General features: G+C 44.5%; 1 protein-coding gene across 1 annotated transcript in view; it reads right to left on the reverse strand.

Annotated features, from left to right (window-relative positions):
- Positions 1-902: 902 nt before the first annotated feature.
- GNAI2 (guanine nucleotide binding protein (G protein), alpha inhibiting activity polypeptide 2) overlaps positions 903-27,254 on the reverse strand; it is a 184,758-nt gene continuing 158,406 nt past the window's right edge. Inside the window, exons 5-9 of the mRNA XM_015421249.1 lie at positions 25,588-25,716; positions 9,566-9,695; positions 8,629-8,782; positions 4,171-4,396; positions 903-2,240 (exon numbers count right to left, since the gene is read on the reverse strand). Coding sequence (XP_015276735.1) covers positions 4,206-4,396; positions 8,629-8,782; positions 9,566-9,695; positions 25,588-25,716 — 604 coding nt within the window. The 3' untranslated portion in view covers positions 903-2,240; positions 4,171-4,205. The remainder of the gene's footprint in view (positions 2,241-4,170; positions 4,397-8,628; positions 8,783-9,565; positions 9,696-25,587; positions 25,717-27,254) is intronic.

Genomic DNA, 27,254 nt, shown 5'->3' on the forward strand with positions numbered 1-27,254 from the left:
CTGCTCCAATCTTTTTCAGACTTCGGGATCCTTTTGGGGAAAGGCTCCAGTAGCTACACTGCAAATGTGGTGCCTTACCTCAACCCCGCAGCCACTAAATATACCCTAGGAGGGATTTGGCATTGACTATAATGGCTCCATGGGGTATAATGGAGCCGAATATATTTGGGAATCCTGAATATTTCCTGAATAGGATATCAGTACCGATTTTGATATTCAGAAATATTCAGGTATACTGAATATATTTGGCTCAAAAAATGCTGAATCTGAATTATACTGAATGTTTTTTTCTTTGCACATCCCTAATCTAGACCTTAGTCCTGACCACTTCCTGAGATGTTCTCTCTCTCTCTCCAGGTACTCCTGATCCTTCACATGAAAAGTGGCACTGCCAGTTCAGTAGTGTGTGAAGGGAAGCAATCACTTTTTCTCAAGCTGGTGTATTTATACACAGGTACTGCTTGGAGCAATGAACCACACATGGGGAACTGAGTTTCTGCCTCATATGAACTGGGTCAGGCCTGAAATTCTTGTCTGAAATTCACATAAGCAAAGTGGTCACAGATTCAAGAAGCAACAACCATCTTTTCCTATAAATCTTTACCTGAAACTTGAAGTAAGGCATTGCAGGTTCGTCCTGCTTTGGGTATTATCAGAAAACATGGCAACTGAACTATGAAGAACTAAAACCCAACATAAGGAGTTGCTTACACAGTGACCCTTTCAGATATCTAAAAGCCCCACTTCAGAAATACCACTGAGAGTCTACCCTCTACCACAAGCAGTCAAATTCTTAATTGGCTACTGTGGGATGGAATGCTGTGATAGACAGCCCAAGGTCCCTCCCATGCAGACGACAACAGATCCGTGGTATAGGCTTTGGGGTCATCTGTAATGGTGAAGCCAGCTTTTCTCCTGTGCTGCTGCTCTTTGTTCTAGTAGCCTTGGTTCAGAGCTAAACAGGCAAGGGAATCGGTTTCGTGTGCAAGGCCTGGTGGGACAGTGCAAGAGAAGCAAGGCAGTGCAAACTGGGTTTTCTTTCTACCTTTTTATTATTTCAAACCATGTGAACAATTTTGGTAAAACATTGTGATAAAAGCTAGGCTGCGTCTGACGGTTACTAATGACCCCGATGTCCGCTGACAGCAGGGTCGCTTACATACAGCAGTGTTTCCTCAACTGACGCTACAGTTAGAGCTAAGAAAATACATTAAAATAGACCTGACAGTACAGCAACCTCAGGAGCACCCCCCAGGCCCTGGGGCGGGGCACAAAGGAATGGAAAGAAGTTGACATCAACATTGCTTAGTCCTTAGTGGAATCTTAGCCCTTAGGAACCTAATTCTGTGGCCAGGAAGAAACATGTTTAAAACCCATGGGCGCTGCCCCCTTATAAAAAGCTTGGCCTGGACCACAGCGGGGTGGGTGGGGGGCTGGAGAAAAGAGGGAATCCATTTAATCCAAATCTAAACACAATGCACACTGAAGCAAACTAGGAAACAGATGTAAACATACAGACACCCTCAAGGCACAAAATTTACTAGAGAAGATGAGCTCATATTGGGCAACTCAACCATTTACTAACTTGACATTTTAAATAAAAGTTTTTAAAAAGATTCTTTTTTTAAAAAAATGCAGATCAACTTTTCCTGCACAAATTGGCTTTTAGAGGAATGTTTTGTTTTTTTTCTCTTTTCCTTGCTGGTCTGTGTGCAAATTACAGAGGTAGGAGCTGAGAGGCTTGCTCCGCAGCAAGAGCTCCTCCTGATGGAAGGTGAAAAACACACGGTCAGTGATTGCTTTGGCAGAGCCGACAGAGGGCTGCTTGGACTAGAAAAATCTCTCCTGTCTCACAACAAGGGGAGGGACAAGACAAAAAAGGAAAGAACATGAAATACATGTCCAAAGCCCCCTGACCTGTTTATCTTTTGTACTTCTGCCTTTGTTAAAATTAAAAAAGTGAAGACAATACAGCTATGGCAGGCCACCTATCATTGGCGCTTGAATAAGGCTTTCTGGGCACAGGGAGAGGATACAAATGGCCTACAGGTGGTAGCTGGGACAGCACAGAGCAAGAAAAGCAATGGAGCCTGTCCTTTGGACAGGAGGAACCTCCACAGTCCTGTCATTAGGAAAATTAAAAAGAATGAAACAAAACTTAGAAGCAGAAGTCATTAAATGGTGCAGTCCTCCCTTCATCAACACCAGCCTCTTCCTCATATGGCGCAGTTCAAGTAATCCTGTAACAGAGGAAGAGCAAGGGAAAGGGAATAGATCAGCCACCATTGGGATACATGGCCAATGAAAACTTGCACAGCAGGGGTCCCCAACCTGTTTGAGCCTACGGGCACCTGCAAGCCAATATTTATTAAAATGGTCATAGACCAGCACAAGTCACAGTTTGCGCAGACCGCAATAAAATCTAGGTATAATCCAGTGGGTAAACCTACAGGCACATCTGGAATTCTGACCCAGCATGGTGGGCGGAGCAACAAAATGGCTGCCACAGGAGGTGGAGCCAGCCACAAAATGATTTGTCAATAGCACCGTGCAGGTCCCTTGCTGCGCTGGCAGCTGCTGCCAAAGCAACATTCAAAAAAATCTGCACAGCCAGTCAAATCTCCAATAGCCAGTCAGAAGCCCTGCTGGGCAAAAGTCCTATCTGGCCCCTCCCACTTTCTAAAAACACTTAGTGGATGCCAAAAAAGGTGTTGGCGGGCACCATGGTGCTCACAGGCGCCATGTTGGGGACCCCATTCTACAGCCTGCATTGAGTACACACACTTTACATATCACACTTGCTCAGTTCAGGAGCACATTTTTATCCCACCCGTCCTCCAGTGAGCTCAGTGCAGTATACATGGATCCTCCTTCCTGCATGTTATCCTTCTAAACAACGCTGTGAGGTAGGTCAGGCTGAGTGTGTCCCAGAGTAACTTCTTTCCATCTCAGTCACTACTCCCATCAATTGGATCTCATCCTTCCTCCCCACATTTCCTGGATAATGAAAAGCCCCGACTTCTACTCCTTTCCCGCACCCCAAACCCAGGTGGCTCATCAAGAAGTATGGTTTCTTTTATGATTATGCTCCATTGCCTCCTGATCTCCTGGATAGGTAAAGGATGTTTCCCCAACACCCTCCTATTATTCCTGCTCACCTCTGTAGTTCCATTACTTGTGTGTATGATTTAACTTGTGTTTTATTTCGGTAGGTGTGCATTTTATTAGGATTTTCTTCTTTTCAACAAAAATGACCCGTTTGGTTAAGCAATGGACTGATCATTGAGATCACTGAGAGCTCCCTTGAAGGGAAAGATCCCCATAGACATAGGTGGGACGATCCCCGCTATTACCCCACCTCTCGCTGAGGCCTGCCATTTAGCTAATTTCCCCTAAAAAACTGAAGTCAGCAGTTCAGCTTCTTAAAATCAAAGCTGGTTGGGGTAACACATGGAGCTTTCATTTCTGTCTTTTCCCCAATTCTTTTACAGTGTATATTAATTCTTACAAGGGATCCAAAAGATGGCCACAGCTTGGGGCAACAGCTACACATGGTGTTATATCCCAGAGAAGACCTGGTCCTTATGTGCTTATAGCTGTGTTTCAGGGATCTATTCCAGCCTGGTTCAGACACACTGATCCCTGTGGGCTGAAGTAAGCTCATGAGAAACAACCTAATCCCCCCCCACACACACACACAGACGCACTCACACTGTCCATCAGCCAAGGCTCTTAGGTCTCAAAGTTACCGAATTATTCTGCTTCAACACACATAAAACTGCTTAATACTTAATCAGACCATTGCTCCATCAAGGTCAGTATTTTCTACTCAGACTGACAGGGGCTCTCCAAGGTCTCAGGGAGGGGTCTTTCGCATCACCTACTGCCTGGTCCTTTCAACTGGAGATGCCACGGATTGAATCTGGGACCCTCCCCATGCAAAACAAAGGCCCTTCCACATAGCCACAGCCCCTTCCCTCTCTCTGAGTTGCCCCCTGGCAATCCTTCTTGCACTCTAATCCCTTCAAATCTTGGCACTTTAGACAGCTGCTTCCACCCTTTTTGAACTTCCTGATGAGTGCACCACACACGCTTCCCCAGGGTACCGGCAAAAAAGCTTGAATTTTCTGCCCAATGGGCAACCAAGCCCTTGCATTATCCCATCCTCACCTTCCTGTGTTCCTCAGTAGATGCCACCTGAAGAGCTAAAAGAGCCCACAGTCCTTCAGGTTGTTTTTGATGATGACATCGGTGACAGCATCAAAGACAAACTGCACGTTCTTGGTATCAGTGGCACAGGTGAAGTGAGTGTAGATCTCCTTGGAATCCTTCCTCTTGTTCAGATCCTCAAATTTGCTCTGGATATAGCCAGCGGCTTCATCATATTTGTTGGCCCCTAAGTGGAGGGGGAAAAGAGAGGAAAGCAACAATGAGCAGGAAGACTGCCACTCCAGAATTGGGCACACTAACTGAGTTTCTAATCCCATGGAGATTTCCACCCCCACATTACTAGTAAAATTAGACACTGACAGTTTGGAAAGTTGTTCCTTGTTGATGCCACTATTTGCACAACCCTGACATCCTCATCAACACTTAACAGAATTTTTACCTGCTAATTGCCCACAGTTGGGCGTTGCTATGGGAGCAGGAGACCCTGGCCCTGTGAAAGCTCTGTTCTCAGTGCTTGGGACAGAGTAGCAACTGGCTGCATGTACAGCAAGTTTACTGCACCAAGGTGAAGACATTTTCTCCTGGTTCCTCCTCATGAGACCTACGGAACTTAGCTGCACACAAGTTGCTGTAACACTCAAATGAGCAAATCCCACTAGGCAGGCAGAACAAAAGTGAACAATTGGTCCCAGCAGAGGGATTCCTCAGTGCAGATTCCCTAAGAAGCTGTTGCATCCATTGGCTGTTTTTACAAACCCATCTTAGATCCCCATCTTACTACAGAGCCGGTGACTGAGTGGTCATCTGTCCTTAACCTCCACAGAAAAGTAAAATAAAACAAAATACAAAGCACGGGAAAGTAGCAAGCCCTAATGACTGACATGTTCAGGTTCCTGGCTCCCTTACTCAGTTCCAGGCCGTCTCTGACAGTTTTGCTCCACCACCAAACCAGATGTGCCAAAGATAGTTTGGCTGTGCAACTGCAAGACTGCCTGTTGATAATCTACATGCTCGTGTTTTGGGGGAGAATAGACTGTGTTAAATGGTTGACATAAATCTGGATGCTTGCTGTCATCAGTTGCATTCAGCCAGCAGGAAAACCTCATGGCTTAGGACTGGCCAATGCTGCCTGCCTAAAACTAAGGCATCTCCTCTTAGACCCTGTTGGCAGCATACTCCTTCAACGGTAGACGGAGCTTTACAAGATGTAATTATACACAAATACACAAATACATGATGTGCCACATTAAAGCATTCTAACATGTGAAAACCCATCAGATCAAATCCCAGCATGCCAGCTGATGCAGAATTTGCTTTCACTGCCCTAAGTTGTTAAAAGTGACACTGCCTTTCCTCCCTCCTGTACACAGTTTCCTGTCCAGCAGTGTCCATGCAACCTGTCGCAGGCTCTTCATTTGCAGCTGAAGACCTTATTAGCAAAAGGGAAAAAAGCCACACTTCCTCTGCTGGGGAACCACCACGACAAACAAGTACAAAGGCTTCCTTCTCTGCCTTAGAATTTGACCTTTGAGACCTCATTTATGCCACTGACTAACTAGCTACACAATGGCTGAGGAACCTGCAGATGACTGTCTACTACGTTTCAGTTCCTCTGTGTAGATTAAGAACAAGAACAGCCCTGCTGGCCCATCCAGTAGAGCACTCTGTTCAAACAGTGGCCCAACCAGCTACCTCTAGGAAGTTCACAAACAGAGTGACTGAAACAGCATCCTCCTGCCCATGCTCCCCAGCAACTGATACAGAGGCACGCAGCCTCTGGCACTGGAGTAGATATCCCATCATGCCTAGTAATCACAGCTCCATTCTCCATGGATTTGTCATTCCCTTTTTAAAGCCTTCCAAGTCGCCAGCCATGACCACATCCTGTGGCAGCAAGTCCCACAATTAATGTATGCACTGTGTGAAGAAGCACTTCCTTGTGTCTGTCCTGAATCTCCCACCCATCAGCTTCAGTGGATGACCCCGAGGTTCTAGTATCACGAGGGAGAAAAGCTTCTTCCTGCTCACTCACTCTCTCCACACCATGCGTAATTTTATAGACCTGTATCATGTTCCATCTACTGAAGCTGAAGCTCAAATATTCTGGCCACCAAATGAGAAGGGAGCACTCACTGGAGAAGACCCTGATGCTTGGAAAGACTGAAGGTCAAAGAAGAAGGGGATGGCAAAGGATGAAATGGTTAGACAGTGTCATAGATGCAACAAACATGAAATTAAGCAAATTCCGGAGGACTGTGGAAGACAGGAGGGCCTGGCGTGGTGTGGTCCATGGGGTCAAGAAGAGTCGGGCTCGACTGTGTGACTGAACAACAACAAAAACCATGTTCCATCTTACTTGCCTTTTTTCTAAGCTAAACAACTCTACGCATTGTAACCGATCATTACAGGGCAGCCGCCCTACGCCCCCCCCCCCGATCATTTTGGTCACTCGTTTCTGCACCTTTTCAAGCTCTACAATACCCTTTTTCAGGTGCAGTGAACAGAACTGTACGCAACATTTCAAGTGTGATCTCAGCACCAATTTGTTCTAAGGGCAGTATGATGGCAGCAGTTTTGTTCTCTATTCCTGTTCCTATAATGGCCAGGATGGAATTTGACTTTTTTTCTTCTTCACAGCAGCTGTGCTTTCATCTACTTACCCACTACCATCCCAAGATCACTTTCTTCATCTGTTGCTGCCAGGTCAGATCCCATTAATGTACATGTGATGGTGGGATTATTTGCCCCAATATGCATCACTTTATGCTTGCTCTCACATTGAACCTCATTTGCCATTTCAATGCCCATTTGCCCAGTTTGAAGAGATTTTTGGGGAGTTCTTCACATTTTTTTCTTGTCTTAGCCATCCTAAATAATTTGGTACCATCTGCAAACCTGGCCACCTCACTACTCACCCTTAACTCCAGGTCATTTGTGAGCAGGCTGGAAAGCACCGGTCCCAATACAGATCCCTGAGGGATCCCGCTGCTCATATCCCTCCATTGCGAGAACTGACCATCTACTCCCGTTCTGTGCTTCCCTGTTTTTTTAAAGACAATTTCCAGTCGATAAGAGGACCTGTCCTCTTATCTCGTGACTCTGAAGTTTGCTCAGGAGTCCTTGGTTGTGTTCATTTTTGTTTGCCTCATTTGGGCAAACCTTCCAGTTTCTGAAGAGAGCCCTTTTCACTCTAATAGCTTCCCTCACCTGGCTCATTAGCCATACTGGTGATCTCCTGGACTTTGTATTACATTTCCTGAAATGTGGTATATGTTCCAACTTCATCTCTAGTATTGACATTTTGAATAACCCCCAATACCCATTTGGAGACTCAGAGCGTGCATAGCTACTGAACTGTTTTAATCTATCATAAAAGAAAAATCTGCTATCATAGGAGCGTAACACACTACTGCCCTCCAGTGAATAAAGCTGGAGGCACTTCCCAGAACTAAACCTGCTCACAAAGAGGGCAGAGGCAGATTATCACTGCTGCTCTAGCACTAGTGAGAAAGGACTTGTTCATGCAACAGTAGATCCGGCACTCTTTCATATTGGTTTTACTTCTAAGATATAGGGGAACCCCAACACTAAGAGCAACAGGAGAGGGCAGATAACAAGGCACAGGGAAGATAACCGTTTGAGATGCAACCTCAATTATTTACTGTACTTATTTATTCTTTCGATCTCTGCTCTGCTCTCCCCCACTACTGTGGAGCTCAGAGTGGATCACAACTTATAATAAACAGTTTAAAAATACAGTTAAAACATATAAATTTAACAGATTCAGGTTCAAATATTTACGATTAATCAGATGGCGTATTATAATACTATCACTGTCCCAGCGGAAGAAAAAAAGGGGAGAAGGGGCAGAAAGAACGATAGGAACAGGAATTCTCCTGGCCTCACCCATATGCTTGGCGGCACATCTCCGTTTTACGGGCCCTGTGGAAATGAGCTCGGAAGTGCATTCCACCAAGCTGGAGCTACTGCTGAGAAGGCTCTTGCTCTAGTTGAGGCCAGGCGAATATTCCTTGACATCAGGACCATTAGTGTGTTGTTATTTAAAGAGCCTAGAGCTCTTGGGGGGGGGGGGTTCGCCAAGAGAGGCGGTCCCGAAGATATGTTGGCCCCAGACTGTGAAGGGCTTTAAAGGTTAAAACCAACACCTTGAGCATGATCCGGTAGTCAATCTAGAGCCAGTGCAGCTGGCGGAGCATCGGTTGGATATGGGCTCCGATAGGGGATCCAGTAAGGACCTGTGTCGCTGAACTTTCCAGGTCAGTCTCAAGGGTAGCCCTATGTAGAGCAAGTTACAGTAGTCTAATCTGGAGGTGACCATTGCATGGATTACACTGATGCCAATTCAAGAACTTATGTCCCCAAACCAAAAGGATCATAACTGAGTAACCACATTTGAGACCAAGAGTTGATTGAGGAAAAAAATGCACTCATGTGTACCTGTGTACTCTGGGAAGCAGATGGCCAAGGGGCTGTGGATGATCTTCTCCTCAAAGAGATCCTTCTTGTTGAGGAAGAGGATGATGGATGTTTCCGTGAACCACTTGTTGTTACAGATGCTGTCAAACAGCTTCATGCTCTCGTGCATACGATTCTATCAAGGCAGCAGAAACCCCTAAGTTAGGAAGTGTGCTTAGAAAAACAAAGATAATGGCAATGACTTCAGGGGTAGGTTTATTCCCAGGGTCGAGGGACTTGTGTCTACTACTAGCCAGATCAGTCAGGCAACTGCAGTGGGAAGAGAGGCAAAGGAATAAAAACCACTCCCCTTCCCCTCCTCTTCTGTGGGTGGAGCTCTGCTTCTGCGAATAAAAAGGACAATCTCCTTCCCTTCCCTCTCCCCACAGCAGCCACCTGACTGGTGCAGCTATTAGTACACACAAGGCCCTCAGCCCCAAGAATAAACTTTCCCAGGATAGGAGAAGGAGGAGGAGATTGGATTTATACCCCGCCCTTCACTCGGAGTCTCAGAGCGGCTTTACAAACTCCTTTCCCTCCCCCCCCCCACAACAGACACCCTGCGAGGTAGGTGGGGCTGAGAGAGCTCATTCCAGAACTATCATATCAGATCAGTGGAAATGTTCTGTGGCAGGGGGAGTGAAGGTGGGGAACATGCTGGACAGTGTGAGCTTTCCACTGGCAGCTCTCGAACCAGTATTTCAAATGTTATTAACATACATTACCAGGAAATCCTTCACTACAGTGAACACTTTCATAATGAGTATCTGACATTCCCAAAACAGGGAAATTAAGTGGCAAAAAACTCCAATAGGTACAGAGTGAAGGATATAAGTCTAGGCCAGTTTACCCAGAGCAAAGAGAGGGCAAACAATTTCTCCCCTAAAGAGGCAGCACCTGTGCTATACACGAGCCTTACCATCTCTTCATCTTCCGCCAAGACCAAGTCATAAGCACTAAGGGCAACACAGAAGATAATAGCTGTCACTCCTTCAAAGCAATGGATCCACTTCTTCCTCTCAGACCTCTGGCCTCCCACATCAAACATCCTGCAAGCAGAAATTACAGAGATCAGACACTGCCATGTATATAGTGGTGCCAATGAACAAAAACCAATAAGAAGTGGTTCAACAGTATCCATGCCTAGGAAACACAGTGTGACATTGATGCAATCACTGTATCCGATACATGTCTTATAGTTATGGTATTCAATGAATGGAACCCCTAACTGGGCAGTATCGGGTCATGTTTGGAATATGGATTCTGAACAGTTTAATATCTGAACGACAGCCATACCAGTGTCTGGCCCTCATGCTGTTTTGAAAGTCAACATGGTCACTAGCAAATGCAGGCAAAGTTAGTGGATATGGATCCTTCAAAGGTTTACTAGCGGAGAAGGTTTTTAGAAAGGCAATCCAATCCACCACTCAATAGCAGCACAAGAGGTGAACTAACAACCCAATTATGACAATGGTGTCTTGACAGCCCATAAGAAATGGATCACCTGTTTGCAGACTAGTGCAAACCATCTGTCACTATCGTTATCCCACTCCTTCTCCAAGAAGCTGAGGGTGGTAGACACAACTCTCGCCTCTTCCATGAGGTCCAGTGTGTGCCTAACAATATCTACAGAGATAGCTATTTTGGGGTATAGATACAGAACGACAGTAACCCCCTTCTTGCAAATCATGCTTACTGAGGCTAGAATTATACATGTGATGTTGCATTAAACATCTAAAGCTGTCAAGTATATGTTTAAAGCTGTCAAGTATATGTTTAATTCTCCTTCCTCTCTTCTAGAATGTCCACGGCAACCTAACCATTCTGACCTTGTAGCATCATACATTTCCCTGCCCTGTCAGCAGCAGCTATGTCAGGACAAAACAAAATATTTTGGTTATGGGGAGGAGTGATCACATACACAGCTGCTGTTTTTGGTCACTGCCACGAATATAACAGAATCTCTAGTTCTGTCTTAAGGTAGAGAGAAAGAAAGAAAATAAATAAAGCACTCATTTTGTTCTAGAAAATCAATGGTGCTGAAAGGAAATGTTTCTTCCAGATTGCTACAAAAGGCTAGCCTTCATTAAGAGTCTGGCATATATTAGGCCAAAGAGGGTAATGAGAGGACATACTCATATTCTTACCAATTATACCATTAACATGAAACTAGAAATGTGTTCGGATAGTGTACTGAATGCCTGCACCGATCTAGCAATAGAGAGTCCAGTCCAAAGAAGTCTACTGTCCACACTGTTAAGTGTAGAAAGTATTTACAAGTTTATTTACAAGGTTGTTGGTGATCCTGGTATACACAAGCAACAAGCAAAGTGCTTTGCCAAGCATCCGCATATCAAGAGGGAAGAACTGAATAGACTGTACAGTAGCCACATATATACATGTCAGTAGCCAATCAGTACCTTGTGCCGAGTCATTCTGACTCCAGCTCTCCAGCACTGGCTAAAACTAGTTTGCTCCAGTCTTATCTGTTAATTAGGAGCTGTCACCTGTCAGGCAGATGCATATGATCTGGAACAGCTTATGTCTTAGTACACCAACAAAGTGTGTTACTACCTAAGCAGATTGTAAAAGAAACATCGCCACTATCGTTCTATTTATCACTCAGAAATACTGCCTCTAATGCTACTTCCCTGAGGAACCACCATGCTGTTGGCAGGAGTTAACCTGATCATCAGCCATTGCCTAGTGATGGCAGAGGAATCAACTGTATTTCTACAGCCTCCATTTTTGGAGTAGTAGCAATTCAGTGGAGCAAGGGACCTTCCTCTGCAAAAGGAAAGATGTGTGTGGGCTGAAGGGCAGTGTGGCAGGACTGTAAATGAAAAGATATATTTGTGAGAGGGGAGAAAAACTGAAAACCTTAATTTAGCTAATGGAGCAATAAGTCATTTGAAAGCGCATGCAGTGCTTAATAATCTGTTACCTGACCAGCAAAACCCAAGAGAAGCCATTAGTGGTATTAAGAAACTGCGCTTAATATCAGGTAATTTCCCAAAGAAGCACGTGGGAACATATCTCCATGTCCCCCAAAAGCCAAGGCATGCTCAGAATTCCAATTACTTCAGCAAAAATATGGCAATCCAAAAATGCAAAATACAGCAAAGATGTACAGAACAGCTTAGAGGGGAACAGTGAGATTGGTAACATTGTATGGATGTTTCAAATTGTCTCCAAATTTCTGAAGTCAATCTTACTTTCATCCAAAGGTACAGAAAACAGAGCTTACCCTGCTCCATACCACAGGGATGAGAAAAATGCTTAAAAGAAGAGCTGCTGGGATCCGGATGGCCATACCAGTGTTTTGGAGGAGCAGGGAAAGTTTATGCCAGAGCTTACAATGCACACAATGGTGTTAACTCTTAGACAGAGATCTGTGGAATTTCTCCATGGGCAGATCAGCTTATTTACTCAAATATCTGGCTAAAATTCAGTATAGTATCTGAGATCCTAATCCTGTGTTCCTATGGCAGATGGACCCCGTTAAGTGTCCACTTACTATCCAAGTAGCTAAAGCCAGCTTGATACATTCAGGCCACACCGTCTTACTAAATAGTTGGTAGCTGATGCATGTGATACAAGAAATTCAAAGTACTTTGGCTATATCTTTTGGATACTGTGCAGGCTGCAGAAACTGACCTCGAACATTTAGTTCTATTTATTTCTTATAATTATAGCCCACTTCTCTGCCATCATGAAACAAGGATGCCCTGGAGGTCTCTCACACTGGCACTGACCTACATAGTTTTAGCAAGACTGCAAAACCATGCACCCTCAGGCCAGCACTGGATCATACCAGCCTCATGGGTCATTGTCACCTGAAGACCTCTACACAATTTTATCAGCGAGCATGAGTTCATTCTTAAAATAATCTGCCTGCAGACGCTCAAAGCCTTTTAGCCCTCTGTTATTAGAATACCTAATTAATGACTAGATCCATTCTGGCAAGTCTTAAAAAGAACTTCCAATACAGATATGTATGGCAAAAGAAAAAAAGAAAAAGAAACACACATGCGCCACCCAGCCAAGCATTACAAAGTGCACAGAGGTTATTCCCTGTGCTGGAAGGAACATGCAAAGTGGCATTAAGAATTGGCCAAGAAAGCTCCTTTCCCCTCCCCTCAACCCCTTCAGTCCAAATTCCTTTGCCATTTGAATGGAAGCTCTCGTCCTGGTTTGCTGCCAGCCTTCTACACAGGCGCACAGGGACTGCCGAAACAGGCCGCCAACGCAGAGGAGCAGGCCAAGGGCTCAGCCTAACAATGGGAGGAAGCAGAGTGGGGACTCCGTGCCGAGGAAAAGTGGAGACAGGAAACCTACGTGACATGTAAGCAAACGGTGCTCCGTCCATCCCATAAAATGCCACGTACCAGGGTCTCAGTGAAAAGCTATTCCACATCTGTAAGTGCTGAGCAACTTACTACTGTGACATTCAGATTCTCTGTCCCCACCCTTGTGTGTGTGTGTGTGTGTGTGAAAATACCTCTTTTCAAATAGGCACTATTTGTCAGTGCTGCCTCCTGACAATGTGCATGGATTCTCCCCTGTTATTGATTGAAGAGCTCTGCCTGGCTGCCCTTTCTCAGGACTGATCCACAAATGCATGCATCTCACTGGATTTCACATGATGACAGACAGCAGAACGGGTGAATCAATTCCACCAAAAAGCACTGAGCTGTCTCCTCCCACTTGATGCTCAACTACCAGCAGTATCTACTTCTGGCACAAAAAGCCTTCCTCTGACACAAGAACTCCCTTTGCAGGCACAAACAGCCTCCCCGACCAGAGGAAAGATCCTTGTACTGGGGAAAAAAATGCATCACAGCTGAGCAGAGTGATATTGGTAGCAATACAGGAGGTCCATCTGAATTAGCTGCTAGTCAACGCTGCAGTCATGTCATAAACACGCATGTACAATGCAGCACTCAAATTCTGCAGGCCATATATGGAAATGCACTACACTGCTCGCTTTGCCATCACCTCCGTGTCAGCACCTGTTAACTCAGAACAGAAATACCTGACCCACAATGACAGAATATCAACAACTAGGCTTGTGGAAGTTATTTGAACCTTTCTACTTTTGACAGCTGCAATTACTCAAGTAAAACCGTTCCCCATAAAGTTCTCCATAGAGTTCAACAGTTATTATGTATTGTTCTCCGATCGTGAGTTGGGCCCTAAAGTTGGTCACAGCTATCTCGTAAGTAGGTTGTGATGCCTGGAGGGAGGAGATGTAGGGTGAGAAGGGGAGAAGAGATGGGAGAAGAGAGTATAGGATGTTCAATGGCAAATCTAGATTTGCTACTGCAAAACTACCATGAAACACAGCTTTTCACTCACACTAGGTATTCATGGAACATGAAAAATATTAACTTTTCTGCCCAGAGATAGCTCCAGACTAGGGGCTGCCTCCCCCACTTGCACTGCCAAAGCTTTACCTGGCTGTCTCCTTCTCCGTAAACCACCCCCACCACCCCCCGGGGAGGAGAGACAAACAGCCTAGAGCAGCTTCACCCAACAAGATCAGCATCAGGGCCAGGACTGGTGGGGGCAGGCCTGGTCTACCAGGGGCACAGACAATGGCACCAAGTGGGGGACAGCCCAGCTAGAAGGCCAAGCTTGCTAGAAGCAATGGGAGGGCACATTCGTGGGAAGATAGGAAGGACCCAGAGACCCAGTACCCTCTGGCTATCCTGCTTAGTTGTGAGGAGGAGGCAGGAGTCACAGACGTATGGGGCAAAGACCAGGCGTGGAAAGGGGAAGAGGAAATGAAGGTCACTGGCCTCTTAGGCCAGAGATTGGTCAAGGCACCGGCTGAGGCAGAACTGGCCTGGGATTGGGTGCCAGTGAGGGAGTAGTAGAGACAGCAGAGGTTAAAAGGAAGACTCACAATGATAGCCAGGGAGGAGAAGCAGGCACAGCTCAAGGCTGCAAGATCTGCTGCCTGTGGAAGAGGGGAACAAGGTGAAGCAGCCCCCTCTGCTTCCAGTTCTGAGGCCTATGGAGGACACAAGACTTGTAGCAAGACAGTGGAGAGGTGAGGCAGCCAGGGAAGACTGGAGAGAAGTGCCACTTTTTTATTGTTGACTCATGTGAAATTCCCATGTTTTATGTTGAAGAGGGGCAATAAGCATGGATTTACTTTGCGAGAGTGTCCCAAAACTATGGTAAACTACAAAAGATTTAAGAACCATTGGCTCCCTCCACCACCCAAAGCAGTGACCATACCAATCCAATTGGGCAAACAGGGCATCTATACCCATAGTCGTATCACCATCCAGCCTTTTCCCCTCTGCCTGGTCAGAATAACCAAGCAAAGAGGGAGCTGAATAACACACAGTCCCCAGACTACTACAGTCATCTGTTTGCATGTGTGACCATGCTGAGAAGTCAGAAGCAGAACTCTGTGGAGATTCTTTGTAGGCAGACACTAAACATGCATGGGAAAAGACGATACGCCTTTAATGGTGACCAGATTAATTCTCAAGTATTTTGCTTAAGCATAGCATTCTGTATTTGAACATCAAGTTACATGGTTTGCTAAAGGATCTCTCATATAACATTGCTTTGACCTGAGTTATCTCAAATTCAGATTTAAGACATTATGTTCTGGGAACATTATGAACTCTTAAGTCCAAGTATGATAATGTAACTCTCCAGAAAACAAAAATTGTAGTATAATTTCATGTACAATTAAAGGTTTATGTTTCTGAAAATATTTTCCCCCCACAGTGCTTAATCAGGAGTTTTTATCTCCTCAGATGTGGATGTTTAGCTGTATCTAGGACACTTACTATAAGGATTGCAGTGATTTATAATTACTCTGACAGTTACCATTTTAAAAAATGCACACATTCTTTTCTACCAATCTGATGTTAACTTTCAGTTCTATTAGGGTGCATTTAATCATCCACAGAAAAACATATGAGGTTGTGAAGTCCACACCACATCCTGTGATTTGTCAGTGTACTCCATTTCCTAGCTTAATTCGGCAAACACTCGAACTGTATTGAGAAAGTACAAACTTTTATTCAACTCGAACAATAAGTGTCTAGTTTCGTATCCTTTGGGGATGTGGGGTCTTCACAAGCATTGGTATTGGGGACAGTGCTGTTTAATCTGTTCATAAATGACCTGGAACTGGGGGTGAGCATTGTAGTGGCCAAGTCTGCAGGGGCAGGAGCCAGGCTCCGCCCCCTATCGGTGTCTTCTTCTTTCTGCCTCTCGAGGAGGCAAATCAGCCCTCCCCCGCCAGCGCAAGCTTGGTGGGGGTTGGGGCTCGCATTGTAGTGGCCAAGTCTGCAGATCACACAAAATTATTCAGGATGGGAAAAATCAAGGATGACTACGAAGAACTTCAAGAGGATCTCCACAAATTGTGTGAATGGGTAATAATGTGGCAAAGTAAAAATAAATAAATAAATAATGTGGCAAATGAAGTTCCATGTAGGTAAGGCAAATGAAGTCCATGTAGCAGGGTCTACCCTGGCTAGTATTTGGATGGGAGACCTCCAGTGAGTACCAAGGTTATGACATGGAAGCAGGTAATGGCAAACCACCTCTGAATGTCTCTTGCCTTGAAAACCCCATGGGCTCATCCTAAATCAGCTGTGACTTGACAGCACTTTCCACCACCACCAAGTGTAAGATGATGCCCACTGGAACAAAAAATCCCAAATTCAAGCATATGCTAAAGGAGTCTGAACTTGCTGAGACTGAGAGGGAAGGGAAAGAGACCTTGGGGACATAGTGAACAGCTTAATAAAAGTATTAACCCTGCGCTGCGCTGCACCAACAGTAAACACTATGGTGGGGGTCACTGTTCCCTCTAAGCTGAGTTAGTGTGAGCTAGCTCACAGTTTTTTAGCCTCCAGCTCACAGATTTTTGTCTTTGCTCAGGAAGGAGGGCTCCAGAGCAAACTAATTCATGCAGCAGCCAAATCACTCGCTCACAACTTTAAGGCCAGGAGCTCACAAAGTAGAATTTTTGCTCACAAGGCTCCACAGCTTAGAGGGAACATTGGTGGGGGTTGCTAGGAAAAGGACTGAAACAGTGCGGCCTCATTTAGAATACCGTTCTGGTCACCATATCTCAAAAAGGACACTGCAGAGCTGGATAAAGTACAAAAGAGGGCAACCAAAATGATTAAGGGGCTGGAGCACTAAAAAGACAACAAAGGGAAGATCTGATAGAGGTTTCTGAAATTGTGCACGGAGCAGAGAGAGTGGCCAGAGAGAACATTTTCACTGTCTCCCAAATACTAGAACTTGAAGGCATCCAATGAAGCTGATAGGCAGTATTGACGAGTGATTAAAATGTGGAATTCACGATCAGAGGATGAAGAGATAAGCCACAGCTTTAAAAGGGATTAGGCAGATTCATGGCTCATAGGTCTATCAGTGGCTACTAGCCACGGTAACTAAAAGGAACCTCCATGTTCACAGGCAGTCAACCTCTGAATACCAGTGCCAACAGGCAACATCAGGGGAAGGCCTTGGCCTCCATGTCCTGCTGTTGGCTATCCAGAGTAAATGATTGGCCAGGAGACTGCACTAGTTGGACCACTGGTCTGATCCAGCAGGGCTCTTCCTATAGTTCTGTTCCTCCATTATAGCAAACGTTTTTCAAACAACAGATTAACACGATTACGCCCGCTTACCTAGATATCTTCCACTCATTTCTTCTCTTGATAGGTTAACTTACAAAACCAGTTTTCATGGATCTCCATTAGTTTTTTATGGAATTTATGAGGGCATGTATAGCAGCTGCATACATTCAGTGTTCTTTTGAGAAGTTTTTAAAAATCCTGCAGTTCTGTGAGGAAGCAGCAAGGCTGTACAGGGAAGCCAGTTATATTAGTAATGATCTGGATGTATTCTTAGTTACGTTATATCTGTATTTTTGGAAAGTGATCTTGCTGCAAGGAAAGGCTCTGGTATGGGGAAATTATTATTATGTCCACGTAAGAACACTTGTGTACAATTTCTCCTCATTACACGCATTAATTTCAGCATCAAGCAATTCTCCACAACTTCTACTTGACAGCAAGAGCCGCAGATGGTCATGCCTTCCCAAATGACTGAAGGGAGAGGCTCAGAAGAATCTAGCAAGTCATGTGTGGGGCAATCCCTTTCTCAGGCTTCTCAGCAGTCACTTACCTGCTTGCCTGCGATGAGTCCAAAATGCCTCCAGGGAGGCTTTTGTGAACTGGAAGAGAGCCAATTTTCCCCCTCTTCTTCTTTTAGGCTGCCTTCATACTGTAAATGCCTACGGGAAATGTGTGAGCCTGCCAGCTAGGAAACGTTTCTGTGGGCGAATCACTTAAAAAAGAACACAAAAAAACCCCTAAGTCTTCTCAGGGCTGCTTTCTAATGGATTTCTCAATGGGGAGGCAATGGTCAACAGGGCACTGCTGAATGGGCGGGGTAAGATTAGGTGAGCAGCAAAAAGCATTATCTGTCTAACCAGACCGGATGAGTGAGAAGCCACATTCCTTCCCTGATACAGGACAACTGGGCTCCTAGAAAGAGCCCCATAAGGAAGCAGCGACTCTTGCTTTTATGTTTAGCTTTTATGTTTAACATGGATACTGTTTCCAGTACTAGTAGGGGCAGTGAGTGCTTTTTAATGTCAATGTTTATAATTCTTTCAAAGTGGATCAGGTATTTTTTTTTGGGGGGGGGGGGTTGCATTTTTGCATTTGTGTGTGCGTGCCCGTGCCTGGAAGTCATGGCGACCTCTGGTGACTCTCACTGGGGTGTGCAGGACGTCCAGAGAAGTGGCTTGATAGCCTGCCTCTGCCTCCTAGCCCTGGTATTCCTTGGAGGTCTCCCAACCAAATACTTGCCAGGGTCAGCCCTACTTAGCTTCTGAGATCTGACAAGATTGGGCTTGCCTGGGCTATCCAGGTCAGGACTATGTGGATCACTTTTAATGATGTTGTAAGGACCCTGGGTGGCAATGGAATGGTGGGATATCAAATAAATACATGAATATAATTTAAATACAGCTTAGGCCTCCTGCATATTTTTATAGTTCAGAATTTACACAAGCAAAAGGTTTGAGATCATAGCTGATATGTATTTCTATCATGGAGAAAGAGGACAGAACTAAAAGTACAGTTTCTGTCTCTTTCCATGTATAGTCATGATGTTACTGGTAACAGCCAGAAAACAAGGGACACCACATATATCTGAAATAATACACGTACACTAAACTCTATGTGCAACTGTGCAAAGGAAAAATGATCTGGAGAGTATTATTTGGCTTGAGAACAGACCTCTCTGGAGAACAATAGTCCAGAAAGAACTGCCACTGGAAGATCAATGTCCTGAAATTAGAGGTTTTCATTACAGTAAGTCCTGTGCTCCGAGGACAGCTGGATACTTGGATTCTGCCTCCATTCAGACTCTCATAGTGTTCCTATCACAATCCATAGTGCTTAAGAAAATTAAATTTTAGCTGGGAGCTAAATGCCCCAATCTACTACCTGGTTTGGATTTCTACAGAACTGGGTTGCCCAGTGTTCTGTTTAACACTGCAAGGGCTACAGAAAGACAACACTGTGATTTTGTTACCTTACACAAACAGATCATAACTTTGGGAGAAAGATGGCAACCTTCTTAATGTATCTCTACTAAATGTGAGTAGATATTCCACGTTATAAACAGCAGGCCTGAAAGTCATTACAAATGGCACACTATCCTAATGAAAAAGTGGTTTAAGCACCACTACTAATAATTAATTATTATTGTATGGCATTGTGTGCAGAATAGCCAGGAGAGTCTAAGATCGTCTGGCACTGAAAAGTTATAGCTCTTTTATCATTATGCACCACTCGTGGGTGAGCTAGACTTGTTTTTAAGGCAAGAGACATTTCAGAGGTGGTTTGCCATTGCCTGCCTCTGCGTCACGAGTCAACCCTGGTATTCCTTCCAAATCTATTCCATCCAGATATCAGCCAAGGCCAACCCTGCTTAGCTTCTCAAATCTGACGAGATCAGGAGACATTTCAGAGGTGGTTTGCCATTGCCTGCCTCTGCGTCACGACCAGTGTTCCCTCTAAGCTGAGTTAGTGTGAGCTAGCTCACAGTTTTTTAGTCTCTGGCTCACACATTTTTGCCTCGGCTCAGGAAGGACCAGCTCCAGAACAAACTGATTATGCAGTAGCCAGATCGCTCGCTCACAACTTTAATGCCAGCAGCTCACAAAGTAGAATTTTTGCTCACAAGACTCCAGAGCTTAGAGGGAACATTGGTCACAACCCTGGTATTCCTTCCAAATCTATTCCATCCAGATATCAGCCAAGGCCAACCCTGCTTAGCTTCTCAAATCTGACGAGATCAGGCTAGCCTGGGCTATCCAGGCCAGAGTTTTGAGCACTAAAAGCATCTACTACCAAGGTCTCCAACTTTTTTGAGCCTATAGGCACATTTGGAATTCTGACATGGCACGGTGAGTGCAGCAACAAAATAGCTGCTGCAAAATGGCTGCCGCAGGAGGCAGAGCCCAGCCAATCAGGTCACCACAGCTTCACTAAAGTAGCAGTGCAGATATCTTGCTGTGGTGCTCCCAAAGCAACATTAAAAAAAAAATCTGCACAGCCAATCAAATATCTAGTAGTCACTCAGAAGCCCTGCTGGGCAAAAGCCCTACCTGGCACTACCCACTTCCTAAAAAAACTTGCTGGGCACCAGAAAAGGTGTCAGCAGGCACCATGGTGCCCGTGGGCACCATGTTGGGGATCCCTCTGAAACAGTACTGCTGTATTTTGCTGTTCGGTGGATCCCTCTTCTAGTCACACTACTAGCAAAATGAGAGGACGCGCTTCAGTAACCTGGGCAAACACTGCGTCCGAGCGTGTGTATGTGTGTGCAATAACTCCGATTCTTAAGTATGCTCATCTCTCCTTCAGTTGTTGGCAATGGGTATTGTGGAATGCATAAAGTTGTTCTAAACAATCTCTTACAGTTTGAAGTGTTTCACTGTTTGGCTATTTGCAAGAAAATGAAAAGATAATTTTATCCAGTTGTTATTTTGGGAGGAATTAACTAATCAACTACAAGAACAGCCCAAATATTATTTTATTTTTTTTGCTGGAAAGGTGTTTTGTGTGTGTGTGTGTATCAATTCATTTGAACATGGAAATAATTCTCTCACTGAACACTGCAAAACAAGACACTATATCTATTCAAAAGTAAAGCTAACAGCCAACCACATCCCATAGTGACATGTCCAACTTAAATCGTGCGTCACCCCCATATTTCCTGTCTCTAGCCAATCTGAGCTGGAAATTTAACTTGACTTGGGTTTTTTTTCACATGAATAAGGAAGAGAAAAAGGACACTGCCAGGCCACAAAGAAACCAGCAGTGACTCATAAGTGCCAATGTAACACCCATACCTCACATTCACATTTCTAATTGTGAACAGTTGTGTTCTTATGCTCTCTTGTCTAGCGTAATGGCAGCTCATGTTTTTATTTTTATTAATCCATTTCTGGAAATACAAAAAATTATTCAAAATGAAAAATAAACCATATAAAATGAAAACAGTCTACAAAGTTCAAAATATTTTAAAACTATTGTTGTTCCATCTTAAGGAATCATTTTGCTAAGATGGCTCAGTGCTAAGAGTGCTTAAAAAGGCACCTCAAGTTTAATTGTAGTATAGGGTTGCCAAGTCGAAAAAAGAACTTACCGGGGGACTCCCAGTCCACGGCTGGAGCGCGCGCCACACGACACCAGGAAGTGACGTTATGACGCCGGGCACGTTGGGGGCGGGGCCACGACCATCCAAGGGAAAACCATAGAGTTTTCTCTCGGATGACCGTGGCCCCGCCCCCAGCGTGCCCAGCATCATAACATCACTTCCTGGTGATGCGCACGCCGGGGTGGGGTTCCCCCCGGGGCCCGATCCGTCGGCGGCGGGGAACGGGCCTCTGGGGTGGGGGTTTCCCCGTCCCCCGGGGGGACTTGGGAAGCCTAATGTAGTATGATCATTGTTAGGCACCTCTGTCAGTTGCTGCTCAGCTCAAAGTATAAACAGTGCAGCAAAATCATAAAAACAACACCATAGGAAGTATCAATATTAAAATAAGCTGGGGCAGTAAGGACAGTAAGGCAGGTGTCAAATGAGCTTCCAGGGTCGGGCCGGGGGCATTCCATTGGTGAGGTCTAACACTTTAAAAACCTATCTCCCGCTGCCACCCATATCAGCTCACAGGCAGCAGTGCTTGGGAAGAAGATCATAATTAGCAAGCTGGATGGTACATCCTAATTCTTTTGAGTTTTTCTTCAAGTGCCAATATCTCTCTTTCCAGCTGAATGCTGCTACAGTATCAGTGAACGGAATACTACTAATGAATCACTGCTTTATTGGGAGGTATTTGTCATGATACCCCCCCCCCAGCAGGCTTTGTTCATTTAAGAAAGCTTCCAGTTGGTTCTATTATTCTAGCCCCACCTTCATTGAAGAATCCTTCTAAATAGTGTACTCGGTGTGACTCTGGAGGGGACTTTAACCTGATCACATTAGGTAACCTTGATAGCTCAGCTTCTCAAATCTGGAATTTCACAGGCCATTAAATGGAATCCACAGTCTCGGATTCCCTGGAATGGCGCAAGGCATATATACCCTGACCTGGACTAGCAGCTGGACTGTGAAGCATACCAGAAAGGAAGTTCTTCATTTCACTCTTTAGCTGGCACACTAATTTTCATTAGCATTTCCCACTGTGAATCCACTCTGCAAAAATCCACTTGGGGACAGTCTACTTCAATGAATCAGTCTGTCTAATCTGTATAGCCCATGTATCAAGTCTCTTAAAACGGTGAGGATTTAACGGAATACACTGTACCAGTATGTGTATAAAACAAAAATGCTCTTTGCTAATTCTATTCCTTGGTTCCCCAAATCAGTTTGTACTCTGAGTTTTGTTTATCCAGAGACACTCTTTTCAAAGCATACTGTGAGGATGTGCACTCTTGTCTCCTGTGACTTGGCATGGATGTCTATCGTTTTGTTGTGCTAAACATACTTTTATTTTGCTTGTGATCTAATTGTTAGAATTTCAAAGCTCTTCACAGTGATGATTTCCCACTACATTCAGAAGTGACAAGTACAAGAAGATTAAACTGGCACCATCTCAGTTGGAAGGTTTTAAGCCAGAACCCTGCTAGGACTCAAGAACTGGGTTTACTGCATCATGCAGTCAGTTGTGGGCTCTAATAAGGGCAAACCCAGAGGTGTATGCTCCAAAAGCAGCATTCTAAGAGGATAAAACAAGGAAAAGAAAGTACATTTCTGCTGCAAGATACTGCATATTTTCCCAGGTTGTTCCAAATGAAAAACTGGCTGATTTACAGGTTTGTTGTGATGCATACCTTCTCTCCCTAACTAAAATCAGAAAATACTCTTGTCTGAAAGCAAAACTCTTGGCAATGCCCACATTTGGGGCATTTTTAAAGTGAAGCTATCTTCCCAATATGAGCTAGTGAAAACAGGCAATTTGTATAATCCTTGCAATGATGACAGATTACAAAATTGCTGTGTTTCACCCGGTACATAACTGTGTTGCTGCCTAATCATCTACCACACTGTCTCCAATACTATGCTGATTTTCAGATTGAGAGGAAAAAACCCCATAGAATAAGCAACAGGAACCCCGTTAAAAAACTAAAGGTGTAGCATCCAGGAGCACCACGCAGCTACTAATACAGAGGATTACACTGGTCCAAAAGATGCCAGTACAAAGGCACACACTACACAAGTTTGGGGGAGAGGGGTGAAAGTGAGGCACAGACAGCTTTCTGCTTTTGTCTGCATAGCCGTGCTTACAGCAAGCACTAGGACACCAGAGCTGTACTCTTGATTGCTAGGCTAGCTGCCAGGAAGGAGGAGAACATGAATGGAGATGGCTGTCTCCTCTCTCACTGACGCCTCCATTCATTGCTGAACAGCTGACATTCTCAGTAGTATTCCAAGCTTTGCCAATCTAATGACCCAACAGGTGAGAAATCCAGGATGAGTGGCAAAGCCACACAAATGCTTCAGGGTCTGTACTGTAATTTGAAAGCTGTCATGCCTCCTTGTGTGAAAGAGAGTAGACTGAAAACCCTTGAAGTGTGGTTCCAACAATCTATAAAAATTGGAATGCAATGGCTAGGTACAAGCCAGCCCATCAGCTATGTAGACATGCGGGCCTAGACATATCCCTGTATTACTCCATGAGTCCTGAGACTGAACTGGGAAAGCCATCTGCTTTGATTTGAATATCCCCGTTTTGGTTTTGTTTCTCCCTTGGGAGAAGTGATCTCATGCTTTCACTTTTGTGTCATGTTTTCCTTCCCCCACTAAATTATTCCCAGTACAATTAATGTCCTTTTTGGCATTATTTGTGTGTTACATGCATAACAGCAGCATTAAAAAAGAAAGAATTACTGGCAGCAGTAAAAATTAAGTGAACCAAAACTGATGACAAAAGTAACATGAAAAATCAAAAGGACACAAAACAGCTGTATTAGCTCTGTGTCTCTGTATTACCCCTTAAGCACCTGAATGGTGGGATACATGCGCATACACACACAGTTGGGGAATTTCAGATTACCCTTTTAAAGACATTATTGTACCGTCTTGAAGTAAACCGGTACAGGAGCGGCCATTCCACACAGCCTTTCCCCTACCGGTAAGCAGCCGTCTCTGAAGCGGTTTGGCATTTCAGACTGTGCCGCTTTGTTTTTCTGCCCTTTTTCGCCCGCGCAGGTGATCTTTGTCTTTTTTTCTAACATTCTTTTAAGAGCGCTATGGCGCTGTAACACAACCCCAAAGTAGTGCAATAGCGACCCCATTGGAATACCTGGACTCCATTGAGATACATGAGATTGGGGGATTTAAAAACAGGAAACTTGGGAACACACAGTTTGAGAGCATTTTTTTTAAACACTAGCTCCTTCCTGGCTTGCAAACAGCATCCTCCTTTTGATGGCCAGCATTTTGGGATGCCATACCTCCAGGGGGGACCTGGGGATCCCCTGTATTTTCAGCCAGTGTTCCCTCTAAGCTGAGTTAGTGTGAGCTGGCTCACAGTTTTTTAGCCTCCGACTCACGTTTTTGTCTTAGCTCAGGAAGGATGGTTCCAGAGCAAACTAATTTATGCAGTAGCCAAATAACTTGCTCACCATTCTAATGCCAGTAGCTCACAAAGTCAAATTTTTGCTCACAGGACTCCACAGCTTAGAGGGAGCATTGCAGAGTTACAGCTTATCTCCTGCCTACAGATATCAGTTCCCAGGCTTATAGCGAATGCTGTGGAAGGAGGAAGGAGGCATAGTATTCCATTGAAATCCCTGTTCTCCCAAGATGTAGTGATGTCATGTATCTCAGTGGTCCAGGCATTCCAATGGGGTCGCTATTTTGCTGTTTTGGTGTTGTGTTATAGCGCTATAGCGCTCTTAAAAGAATGTTTAAAAAAAGATGGGAGATTGCCCACGCAGGCGAAAAAGGGTGAGAAAACCTCGTCATTGGAGAAAGCACTATAGGGGCATTTTACACAGCATCCCGTAGCGCTTCAGGAATGGTATAGAAAATTGAAGACCGCTTGTAAGCAGTTTGCAGGTAAAACATCTCAGGAACGCTTCCCTAATGGGACAGGAGTGTTTGTGTTTGAAAGGGTCAATATATTCCGTTAGGGAACCGTTACTAAAATGGTTCTGTCTGAAATGTCAGTACAGAAAACATTAGTGAACAGTTCCTGAAACAGAACATATTGGCTGTCTGAAATTCCCCAGTTATCTAAAAGCAATCTGCTCTGCAAAAAAAGAAAGAGATGTTGCAGGTTTTACCCAACCAGAGAAAAAGTGGGGCTGGGTCTGATCTACAATGCCATAATGCATCACCTTGCACTTCTTAAAGATTCGTACTTACTTGAAATGTAGGTCCTTGAAGGTAAAGTGAGTCTCCACAATACCTGTGGTCTTCACTCTAGTTCTCAGCACATCCTGCTGGGTTGGAATGTAATCTCCCCTCGCTATCCTCTCCAAATCATTCAGGTAGCTGTAGGAAGACACAGCAGTGGTGATTAGCACAACAGCTCAATATAGGTTACCTTTGTCAAGTTATCTAATGTCTCATGATGAAAGCCACAAGAAAAGGCTGCACTACCATTTTTTCCAAAGCAATCTCTCTTTGATACACATAAATGTCATAAAATATCACCCACTTTTGGTGGAGACTGGGGGGGGGGGCATGCTACAAAGCCTCATGTACACATATCCCTCCTCCCATCTTTGAAAACAGTAAGAGCTTTATGGCTAAGGTATCCAAATATACAGGTGGGCCAACATTACCTACTCAAGTGGAATATATGATAGTCCAGAAGGTTTAAAATTCAGATCCGTATTTCTCAAACAAAGATCAAAGCATTCTATGTATGGACAAGTGGCCACTGGAGGTAGGCAGAAGCACAAACGATTTTGCATGTCTAATTGACACAAACATATAAATAGTCTATAAGCATCCATCTAATGTCTAATGTGGCTTCTATGTTGGGGGGAATTAATTCATGCTAAATGTATGTCAATTCATATTTGTTTCCCAAATGCAAGAAGACTTATGTGCTCCACCAACCCCAAGCATGTTTGAGTCACTATCTTTTGTATTTTAATTCTTCAAAAAGCTCTGGGAGGAGAACAGACTCAAGAAGGAATCCTGCTGTAACAAAAAAAAAAAAGAAGTTACCCTAAAAGTAAATCCTCATTAGGGATGGCAATCTTTTTTTCCACATCATTGTGTCGTGTTGCTTTACAGGAGCTTTTACTTGTTCAGGGCTATGAAATGCCTGTTTCTTCTCGGAGAGCTACTCAGATCTGGGGCTATATCCCACTCACGCTCCCTCGTCAATTCAAATTAATCAAGGCTCCATAGTTACATTAATACAATGCAGCTCTCAGGAAAGAGGAAAGTATTCATCACTATGGTAACAAACGAGAGAGAGAGAGAGAGAGAGAGAGAGAGAGAGAGAGAGAGAGAGAGAGAGAGAGAGAACACGCAAGCAGAAACAATTTATGGCTCCATGCCATTTGTAGTCAACACACAAAACCCTCCTTCCTGGGAGGAGGAAGAAGGTGGGGAGAGGGATGCAGATTAAAGAAGAAGCATAAGGATGAAACAAACCCTATTCTAGATGCCAGAAAAATCACCCTTTTGGCCATACTCCATTGACTTACAGTACAGGGAAAAAAAGGAGGGGCATGAAGCAGAACTAACAAAACCTATCTTACAGTCAGCATCACTGTATCAGTTTTGCGATACAGATTAAAGAAGAAGCATCAGGATGAAGCAAACCCTATTCTAGATGCCAGAAAAATCACCCTTTTGGCCATACTCCATTGATTTACAGAACACTACAGGGAAAAAAGGAGGGGCATGAAGCAGAAATAACAAAACCTATCTTACAGTCAGCATCACTGTATCAGTTTACTAAACTGGCTGTGTAATAGAGACTATTGAGGACAGCTAAATGAAAGAGGGGGGGATTACCCTGCTCAAGACCCTCAGAGAACCTTGGAGGAGATTTTGGCAGTGGGGGTGGG

The sequence above is a fragment of the Gekko japonicus genome, unplaced genomic scaffold, assembly GCF_001447785.1.
Source record: "Gekko japonicus isolate JY-2015 unplaced genomic scaffold, Gekko_japonicus_V1.1 scaffold364, whole genome shotgun sequence".
In the NCBI taxonomy this organism is placed as follows: domain Eukaryota; kingdom Metazoa; phylum Chordata; class Lepidosauria; order Squamata; family Gekkonidae; genus Gekko; species Gekko japonicus.